Here is an 11675-nt window from a genome sequence, read left to right as displayed (position 1 = left end):
TTTCCACGGTTTGCGCGTAATCGTCGACAAAAGAGTATTCACCGAATGGTAAATCACTCGCATCAGCGGAACTCAATTGGCCCTAATCAATCTTTCACGAGTAAATCACGCCGGCACGCAGGTAGCGCGATAGATCAGCCATTCTCAAGCGGCGGACAAATAATCAATCCGCATTTCCGCTGATTCAATCATGCTGCTTCTGTGTGAACGTGCGTCTGTATATACACGTGTACATGTGTACATACGTATGTGTGTTTCGCACAGTGCCTCCGTCGAAGCCGGTGATACTGGACGGGACGACGAGGGACATCTCGAGGTTAGAGGAACCATACAACGAGGGGAGTGACGTGAACCTGATTTGCGAGGTACGAGGTGGCAAGCCGCCCCCGAAGCTGACGTGGTACCTCGACAACACCGTGATAGACGAGTCCTATCACTACAACGCCGACTCTGGCCTGACGGTTAACCGCTTGTCGTATCCTAAAGTTGGAAGGCAACATCTCAAGGCTCGCCTGATATGCGAGGCCAGCAACACTAACCTTGTGCCGCCGCAAACCAGGCTGGTCGTTCTCGATGTGAATCGTAAGTTACAGAATCTTATTCGCGACCATATTACTAGATCACGGATATTTACGTATATTCGTAATTTTACGAGTGTAACTGAAAAAATTGCACTCAAGCAGAAGATCGTTTTCTCTAGTGAATATTTAGTAAAAAATATCACGCTTTGGATGTTTTATATATTTTTGCAGATTGTAAATTTTCTGTAGATTTTTACATTTTCAAATTTCCCATAGATGCATGAAATCCACGGTCTAGTTGTTACTTTTGTCATCGTTGCATTTTAATCTCTTGTTCGTTAAAAACGTAAAAGCGCTACCAGTGAACAGAGCAAACCTAATGCGTAAAATAATTGCGATGGATAGCTGTAATTAAAATAATTGCGATGGATAGCTGTAATTAAAAAATTTCCACGCACGTTCTGACCGGATCGCGCTTCTAATACCACGCTGTCCCGATGTATTCCAACAGATATTTTCGAGACTTTAATATGAGCGTTTATGGTGGCGTTAGTAAGTACAAGGTGTTTTGGAAAGTAGCTGCCATCGGTCGATGAGAATTTTCTTTGAGACTGAGCTTGCGTTTATTTGCAGATGGGAATGAACGAAATAGGATGATGAATGGAGTCAAAGGAATTCGGATAAATAGTGGATTAGAGTAGAGAATTTAGCAACTTGCTTTGATGTTTGTTTATGTTTTATATTGAAAATGTAATACTTTTGAGGTATCTAAAAAATCGAATAAGATATCTCAATATTTTGCTGCGAAAATGCCTTTCTTCGATTTTTTGTTCATTTCTCTTCGTCGCATTTTGAAATGACATTACTCCTTTAATCTCATCATTGGTTCTATTTCTGTTCTCATTCCGAGAATTTGAACATCGTGCTTGTCGTAATTCGGAGATAATTGTGTCGTTCAAACTGGTGCAGTTTCAGATAGGAGATTTCTAGATAGAAGATCCAGAAATAGAGAGTTGGTGAATTAATTGTAATTGAAACAGCATATAACGAAGAAAAGGCTAATGAAATCGTTTAAATATTCATTTCATTATTTTTGTAAAATTTATATATTTTGGAAACAGTGCACCAAAATCTTATAACGTTAAACTTTATTAGGTGCTTCGGGTCTTGGCTAACTTTATATTTCGCTTATAGCAAGATCTTATGTCTCTTGTATGTTATCAGGTGTCAGAAAAATGATAAACTTATCTTGGGTCGTATTATTCCACTAGTTTTGAAGAGTTGAAACATATCAAAATATTTTCTAACAATTTTTCTGATCCTTACTGCTTCGAATATCGAAAAAAGTTCTGTTCTTATACATGTGTTGCGATACAATTCGTCACATTGAGTACAGTATTTAATTTTTTGTCTACGTGTTGGACATAATAATAAATTTTAAGTTAGCGATATAAATAATTTTCTATCAGGGACACATACTTTCCGAGAAAATGACACTAAGAACTACGTGTCTATCGTAAATTAAACATTAGATAGAATGCACATATTGCTTTCACCTTTCTAAATACCTCGTAATATTTCTTCAGAGTCAACAAAGTATGTTCCCTCAACAGCTTCTCTAAATCATGTACAACGTATTGCAGTTATAATGGCGAAATCGCGCGAATACCAGGCTAAACGGTTACATATTTCCGTCTGCTATAAGTAGATAGAATCACGATACCGGTGACGTCAAGTGGTAAGCATTAACGAGACGCAGGGCGCGTTTCGTGCGATCTCTGGTTCGTGTTGTCGAAACTTTCGCAACGAAATTATACAGAAATCAGCTGCTTTTGCGGCGAATTAACGCATAGGTCGTACAACTTACACGCTTGATTCGCGGCGATAAGTTTGGTCTTTTACGGCTTCAGACGATCATACGCGCAAACAAGTGAAAGACCGATTAAGAAACGTGTTTGACACTCGTTCGAGAATTTATCTGTATGTATTTCCTTGCTGGTGGTCTGGAGTTCCCATGGTGCATGAACAGGCTTTCTTCATTTGCAAAGAGAATATTAGGCATAACGTCGTACGATAGAAAAAGCAGCAAATCTGATAGACATTTATTCGATTGAGATTTATTGGTCGAAGTGTATGAAATATAGTCTTTTAAGAAAGATTTTAGTGGCATTTCGTTTCTCTGAAGTATCCCACGTGATTCAATGTATTTTCTCTGCCACTTTAAGTGAATTAGTTTCGTTATTCCAGATTTATAGGAATTATCAGTTCTATAAATTCTCCGATTAGAATTGTTGCAATTGGGGGTCAGAAGTATCCTCAAACGCTAAAATAACGTCTCCGGTAACTTTCATTTCACTTTTCTCAAATTTAGACTCGCGTAAAATCACAGTGATATTCCGTATATTCGTGACTAGATCGCGGTGACGTGATTTCATTACATTTTATGCAATTTCAAAAACTATCCGACGATAGAAAACTAAAGATAATAAATCGGAGAAAGCAACTCGAAATATTTCCACATCTTTATTGTATTCTCAACAGCAGATTAATTGCAAATGAATAACGTGACTAATGCTACGTTTTACGGTACAACGAATACAAATGGTTATTCTAATAACTTATCTACTGTTTTATATAAATCAGCACCTCTTTATTTGCCACCATAGTACATAAAATATATCTTTCTCGGTTACACTCAATTGGTTCCATTTAAATATATACCTATAGCTTTTAATCGACATCGACCAACGCCACATAAATATTTGCAGCAGAAAAATCCAGAGAATATTCATGCCACGAAAGAAACAGTACTACGGTAGAAAGATCCTCGTACGACTATCAGAATTAAAGTCCAATTCGAACTAATCTGCAAGGGAATCAGAGGAAAATCCGGCGTGCTAGATTCCGGCGATAAACGCTTCAAAGTAATATTCTTCGCGGCTCGCGAAGCCACCTGACCCGAGGCTTGATCGGCCTCTGCCCCGGTTATCGTTCTATCTACCATCGCGGTTAAACAATTCGCCACGACGATTTCTCGGACCTGAACCGAGCCGACGGACTCTCGCTACCGAACGCCTTTTCACGTGGTCCTGCCAGGACAAGGTGTTCACGCGCTGAACCTATTAGTCGTCCGCTCGAGATTGGTCAGCGAAGATAACAGTAACGCCTCTCGCAAGACGGATCAGTGGATCGCGTGCTTTCTAGGTCCGCGGCTTCGATTCCGTGTTTCTACGCGAGCTCTTGGCGTGTTCAGCCGTTGTCGGTCGATACTTGTGACGAGGCGTCGTATGTGTAGTATATATATGCCTCTCTTCGCATGTGTATATATAGAGTGTTCCAATAATCATGATACGTCAGCGTGCAGGTGATTCTACATGAACAAATAAATCGAAGATACGTATGTAGAACAGAATCTTTGCATATGGCAAAGACAGAGTATCTCGGTATAATCGTACTACAGTCGGTGTGAAAGTGATTCTACGCGAAGAAATAAGCGAGAAATGTGGAATAAAATTTGTTCGTTTAGGGCCTCGTTTCCAAGAAAATAGAGTTCCGTAGTGTTTGATTGAAGATTGGCCAGATACACGCGTACTTGATGAGAATTCTCGAATTTAATTTTCTCGGAAACGAAACATCGTGCGAAGAAATATTACGCTTCTCGACTTATCTACGCAAGTAGGTCGACCTCCTGTCAATTATTCGCTTCGGTCTAATCTAAAATTAATTGATATATTTGACAAATTTTCAAACTTGATTTTATCGGAAATAAAAGGTCATATGAAACATTGTTACCCTATATTTTCGACCAATTTCTACATGTAGAATCGTCTTCGATCGTACCATGAGTATTGAGACACTCGATGTATGTGCGCGATTGTGTTTGCCGCTAGTTTCTGCTTTCTACGAGCTAAAGAATACGCGCTTGTACGACCGCGGCACGCGTTTAGGTGTTACCGAGCGAAGAGCTGCTTGGGGTGACGAGATAGATATATTGTACAAGCGGTGGCTGAAGGGTGTTCCACTCCGGAGAAGCTAGAAGCGCTGCCTTACTTGCAAGAATAGAGTTAGGGCGAGGGTTAGGGAGTCGTAACCATTACGAGGGGTAAAACTATTCGAACCGAGCGATAACGTTAATGTAAACACGCGTGAAACGATTAGTAGCTTGAGTTATAGTTCGTGCTTTTAACTCGAACATCGGTATCTGATCCTGTCGATCGCCATATCGGTATACTGTTCGACTTTGGATAAGAGAAATTTGCATAAGTAGAAATTTGTTTCATCCGCTAAATATGCGCATATTCTGACAAGTTATCTTGGATATTTTATACATTTTTTTATATCATGAGAATCGTAGGTATTTTTGGCAGCTTTAGATTTTTCGTAAACACACAAAAAAAACTGCGATCTAGACTGTATCATTTTAAGAAAATTATCAGGAAATTACGATCTAGTGCATTGTAGCACATGAAATTAATCAATTATGTATTTCTAAGAAGATAATCTTCATCTAACGTTGATACGTATCGTAATAAATAATAGTTTCTTCCGTTCAGGGATATAATATATCCAATTTTTATGAAAATTAGTATGTTTTAAATTAATATACGGTGATAAAGCAATTTTGAAAACTATATTTATGTAAGTTTAAATCAATCATAAATATATTTTACGTCTTATTAACGTTGAAATTTCAATTTTATATAGAATAATTAAATGTTATTACGGAACAAAGTACAAGTTCAAATGAATTTATAGAAATGCAGAACACGAAGGTAATCTGTTGTTTTTGAATTTTTATTTCCCATTTAATTTACTATAAATAATTTAATACAATTTAATATAAAAAGTTCCAATTTAGTTAAAAATCAATATTTTTTTAAAAACGTCTGGCATTTAATTTTGGACCAATCGCCGCTACCATTTTACTATAGAAGCTTCGCGTAATCAATGAAAATTCTCCAACACGATTTATATCATGCTTCTTTATTACAATATTTGCACATACCAATAATAAATAGGTACACGGCTGCATATTGGGATACTGCGAATTTCGCTGATAAACTACCGGATATTATAATCAGAGGAATTGAATTTCTCCAACTGTAGGAAACGCGCGTAGGAATCAATTATCTCGTTTCACAGAGAGACCAATCCCCTAAATTCCTAATTGACAAGCGTTGCCTGCGCCGCGTAAGAGCTGATGGAGGTCGGCCGAGCTGCCGTTTGATTAATTCGTGTCAAAGAACGGTTGTAAATAAATTTAGACGTACGAACACGGCCTGCTTGCGGTTAGCCGATTTCGACAGTGGCGCGCAATGGTATAGGAAAGTACACATAACCAGCTATAATTTCATATATTCCCCCCCTCCACCCCGGGGGGTGATAGCTATTAATTCGAAGCATTGCCAGCCCGTAGCAAGTTTCATTCAACAGTACAAATAATAATAAGCATTCCCGTTCCTGGTACCGGTTGGTTTACCGCCAATAAATTCTCTTTTAATTGTTCAGCCCGCATTAGCGTTACCGATTCGATTGCCAGTTAAATGTCCTTAAGCGATACGGTGTTCGATGGCCAAGCAACTTTGCTTTTTCGCGAATCCTTTCGCTTCTTCTATGTACTTCGATTTTCTTCCTTCCTTTCTAGAAATGTTCCCGGAGAACTTTATCGTTTTTCATTAAAGTAGCCCCGGGTCAATCTGGCCGTTTTTCGCCTCTGTGGCCAAGTTCGAATTTCGTTCAATGACGGAGTTGGTGTTCGAACGTTTTTCATCTTTTATGGCTTTAACGTTATATATGATGGTCGTTAATACAGAAAATAGGAAGAACGATAAATTACTAGATAATTGATAATTCGTGCGATTAAAATCTGTTTGATAGCCCAAGTGAAATATTTTTGCGAAAGAAACTATAGCGTTGATTTATTCTGGTAATCTGTGATTTCTTTCTCAGTATCTTGACCCATTTCAGACTAATTGGCCTATAGACCCTGAAGTAACTTTTGGAAAAACCAAGTTGTTATAATTTTCATTTGTTGGGATTAAGATCCTATTATAAACGTGACTATTAGTTAGCTTGATATACGATCTATTTAATTATAGTCATTGTTAAAAGAGAAATTCGTCTCAAAAGGGACGAATATGATTTTTTAATAAGCGTTATAGTATTATTACTGACCTTAATACTTCAGTCGCAAATATTTTTACTTTTTAAAGAAATATATATAGTGCAAAACGTTCTTATCCTTTTTTTAGTCCTCGTATTTGAATCTTGCGGTAGGCTATTATAAATTAATCAGAAGTTTCGTTCTCGTGGAGAAACTAAAGATAAACATGCAGACGTACATCACTGTACAATCATAGATATTTGTATCCTATGACTAGTTGATTTCTAAGAAACCCTGTATAATACGTAGAAGGGAAAGTAGAACTATGAACGCCTATAACAAGAAATAACTGTCAATTATCTACATATCATAGCAAAATCAATTTCATAGCAAAAGTATCAACAGTTGGAAAGAATTTATGCTAATTATTAAAGAAAACTTATTTTACTAACGTAATTTATTACTACATTAGTGTATATGTTATACAGTAAGCCTGCATAATTGTATAACCTTCAATCAGTTCCATTAATATCTGAAACATAAAATTTGAATTAATTCAATGCGTAAGTAGCTTATTTATTATATAAATAATAGATTCTATTTTATTATATTGTTCATTTATTATTTCTGTAATTCAAGTAGTTTCACGTGATACATCAAATAATTTATATATAATATAATAATAATTTTAAAGCTGGTTACAAATTATTGTAGCATTTACAATCATGGTACATATGTATAACTATATCATATATATATATATATTATATATATAATATCGTAGAGTATCATATTTTGTTTTAGACTGCGCATTGTTACTACAAGCATTAGATTTAATATTTAATTGTATTTATTAAAAGAGAGTTATGTGTCTGTAAAAGCGAAAAACGGATATCTCCCAAATTAATTGCCAATACAAGTTGTCAGTTGTTAACCATTTCGTTCCGTTTAGCACTGAACCTAACAAAATGTTGGTTGGTTAATCTGTTAATCGTATCCTTCATAATCAACCAAATGTAAAATTGTAAATATATTTCACAAGAAGTACGTAAATAGATACGTTGAGCGTCAATTGGATTGTGGGAATTCAACAACTAATTCTCTTTTAATATCTAAATTCCTGCAATTTACGAAATATTATGTTAATGAAGGATTAAAGGCCAATATAAACGGCCATTGTATTATTGATAGGTATCGCTACTCTGATTGTCGCTATTTCATATCTCGTTGATCTGAATGCTCACCAAACGCGTGCTCGTACGCGACTATCCGTGACGATGTACATGCACAGTTGTAGTCGGTCGCAATATTTACTCGAACGCGGTGATACACGTCAAAACTGTTCGCGGGATGATAATTAATAATGGACTCAGCGCGATGCGCAGTCGCGTCCCTCTTTTCGCCAACTTATTCCGATCGTCTGTGAGAAATTTTCTTGCTACCGTTTGTATCGCGAAAAGCAATCTTCTGTGAAATTCTCGCCAAATTTTATGAGGCTTTAAATTTCCTTTAAATTCTGGTTACTTTCAGATTGCAGCCGATCGACTTGCTTCTTTCATTTCTTCCAATCAACAAGCTTTTTAAGCATATTTAGATTCACTGTTATGATTCATATTGTATACTAATAACTGTAACTAACTTCTCGAATCTTTAGTAGAAAAGTAAAGAAAGTTGAAAAATAAAATATCATGCGGCCTTGATACGTCGTTTTCTAAACGTGAATTTATTCATGGTATGTTACATGTTCTGACATGCAATAGGCTATAAACAGACTGCAGATGTTTATGCGGGTATAGTATATCAAATAATGCAAAATGTAGGTAAAGGATGTTGTCGAATACGTCGAGAAAAAGATTACACGTACATCTGTCTACGTATTAATCGTTGTATTATGTCAAAAACCTATGTATACGTATATGCAAAAATGCAATTTGACGGGCGTGCAACAAGCGTATCAGCGAATTGTCGATTCTTAGAGAATTATTCGAATAGAAAACGGCAATGTCGCGCCGTGATAAACAGGCGTGGGGACATTAAGTTACATTGTGTAGCGCCAACTACACAGGTGTTAACTCACGATTTCGATAGTTAGCGTACATCTATGTAAACGATGGACGTGCACCAGTGGTCAATAGAACGTGCGTCGTGTGACCGAAGCTTACACACTCAGATTAACGATAATAGCACAAGGTGAACTTAGTCGTGAACTTATTAGAGTAGTGCGCTACACGTAATTACGTGCGATAAAGATGCGAATACACTTAACGTTTCCTGCTGTTCGTTCTAATTTTTTAATTTGTACGTTGTTGTATTTAAAGTTTAGACCGTGCGTGTTGCGTCTTATATGGAACATTGTTTCCTTGGAAATTCAATGCATATGTAGTTGTGTTTCCTTGAATTTTCTTCGTGCTATTTTACCGACAACATTGAATACTTTCCTTTGTAGATTTTCTGATAAAGATATAGAATTTGAATAGGTAATATAGAATTCTTGGAACATAAAAATTTTGTAGCTTCTGTTTCAAATGTTTCGTATTTTCTTTAAAACAAACATGGATGAAATTTCTAAAGCAGAAAGAGATCTATTAGCTGAAATTTCACCTATGCCAGTGTATCTGTAATGGCTCTGTTCTGAAGCTCCGAGTAAATAGAGATGGATATTATGCATTTTGAAACCCAAAGCTCTATACAATTTTTAGAATGTTAAGTAAGTCTTAAAAATATTATAGTAGTATACTATAGATTATTGGTAGCATATAACAGACAGTATATTTGAATTAAAGTTGAAGAGAACTGTAATATCTTTTGCAAAATGAAAGAAACCGAAATTATCATATACAAATCATTTTATAACGAAAAAGTTCCTTGGAAAAGTGTAAGCAAAAAATGTAAGAACGTAATAAATTCGTTTGATAAATCTGGATTGGTTATCATGTATAGATGTACCTACGCGTGAAAACAGTAACGAGTATACTGTTTTACATCATTCGTATTAACTGTCTCGATTGTAAAAGTAAGAAGATTCTCAAATGAAGCGATACGAAAAATCATCGAAAAGTACGAATCAAACCTTTCGTTTGACATTGTAAAGCAATTCGAAGAATCATTCGGAGCAGATTTTCTCCGTAATTGATGGCAAAAAGTACAGTCGATTCTCTTCTACTTCTTAAAAGGCAGGAAGGCGTGATCACGATGCAACAACACGCGATGCTTCGTGCACCAAACGATACAGCCTTTGATTTCAGCTATGCCATTCTTATCGATGCTTGATACATGTTCCTGACATGTCTCGCACGAAACGAACTTTTGCGATTCTTGTCCACGATTTTTCAAACATCGCGGTCTAATTGAAAGTTGAAATTGTCGCACTCTCCGTTAATTTAACTCGTGATTTTACTTTTATCTCGTTATTCTGTTCTCTTTTTAAAATACGATAATCATTTGGTTAAAATAAATCGTCATATTGTCAGAATTCTTGTGTATGTTATTAACTTTAATTTTTTAACCTCTTATCTTACGATTTTTTCAGCATTAAAGCGTTTCAGCGTTTGTTGTTGCCATACTATATCGAATACAAAATATTGAAATTAATTTTTGTTTATAAATATTTTATCTGACAAATGAAAACAAAATGTAGGATTCAGGCTAATCTCTGTTACAAAAAATGTCCCTTTATTGAATCAGAACTGTTGGTGGAATAAATGGTGTTATAATTTGGCAAGTAGAGTAACCTTAAAAGAGTCAGCCGTCATCAAATTCTAAAATATAAACACGTAGAAAGCTTCCAATGAAATATCATTGACTATACCAATCATACAAATTATAATCTACTTCAAACATTAAAAAACGAAATTACTAATTAATTATTTTTAACAGTATTAATACTAAACAATTATTTATTATATCATGGTAATACGAAAATATCTTACAAACAGAGAAGTAAATTAATATCAATTTTAATTTTTTCCAGTAAATTAGCATAAAAATTATCTGAGGATATTAAAACACTCCTCATAACGCTCGTAAGATGAAAGCCTTTGAATCCTTACGACTTCTACACACTCTTCAGTACAAACATTCATTCTGCTACTCATTCGATTTGAATCTCATTTAAATTGCTTTATTCATTCTTCTGTTTATTCATCAATCCTACCACTTATTCATCTTTTCAAATTTGTTTTACTCAAAATGCAATATTATTTAAATTCTTACTTTATTTATTCCTTAGAAATACTCTTTAATTATAATCTCTATATTTTCTTCCTGTAACTGGATTTTCTTTATTTTTTAACTTTTTATATAATCCACGATAATCAATAGATATAACGAGGAATCGTACTATCAATGATATGAACAATTTGTGTTTTAATTTACAAAATCCTATAGATACGAAAGTGTACCAGTAAGCTGAATGAACTTGGCGCCCCCAAATGCGAGTTTTTACCAAACCAAACAACATTCGCTTGTCCACATTTATTCAAGAAACATTTTCGTTTGTCTTCCCTTCAAAACGATGTTATCACCAAATTTTAAAAAAAGGGGTATGGATTTGATATCCCAAAATGCGAGCTTTTACAAAAACTAAGCTGCATTCGGTTGTTCACAATTTTTTTACGTTTGTCCATCCAGAATTTTCGTTCGTCCACCCTCGAAAAAAGAAGTTATCACCAAATGAAAATTTCAAACAATTTGTAATCAGCGCCCCGTGAACTTTTTCGTTGACTTTCAAGTGAGATATGTTTGTTCACCCAGAATTTTTGTTTGTCCGCCATTTAAAAAAAAAGTTATTGCTAAATGAAAATTTAAAAGGACTGGTACATTTTTTGGGACGGAAAGACAAACGAAAATTTTGGTTGGGTGAATGTGGACATATCGTGGACAAACGAATGTCGTTTGGTTTTTGTAAAAATTCGCATTTGTGGATGCTAACTGCACCCAGCTGTAGTAGTAATGCCGTGTCTTAACAATTGCTAAAAACGGTCGAGATTATCGAAAATTTCAGACATTACCTCTTCTTTGATCACTTATCATCTCATAAGGCTCCGTTTTGA

At 35.4% G+C, this 11675-nt stretch overlaps 1 protein-coding gene across 3 annotated transcripts in view; it reads left to right on the top strand.

The window, feature by feature from the left end:
- LOC138186508 (neural cell adhesion molecule 1) overlaps positions 1–11675 on the top strand; it is a 209646-nt gene that overhangs the window by 151910 nt on the left and 46061 nt on the right. For all 3 annotated transcript variants that reach the window (XM_069126454.1, XM_069126455.1, XM_069126453.1), the window contains one exon: positions 265–582. In XM_069126454.1, the coding sequence (XP_068982555.1) occupies positions 265–582 (318 nt within the window). The remainder of the gene's footprint in view (positions 1–264; positions 583–11675) is intronic.

The sequence above is a fragment of the Bombus flavifrons genome, chromosome 13 (assembly GCF_040668555.2).
Source record: "Bombus flavifrons isolate JBK064 chromosome 13, iyBomFlav1_principal, whole genome shotgun sequence".
Lineage (NCBI taxonomy): Eukaryota > Metazoa > Arthropoda > Insecta > Hymenoptera > Apidae > Bombus > Bombus flavifrons.
Note: the sequence above shows the minus strand (reverse complement) of the source record. Positions and strands in the feature narration are given on the sequence as shown.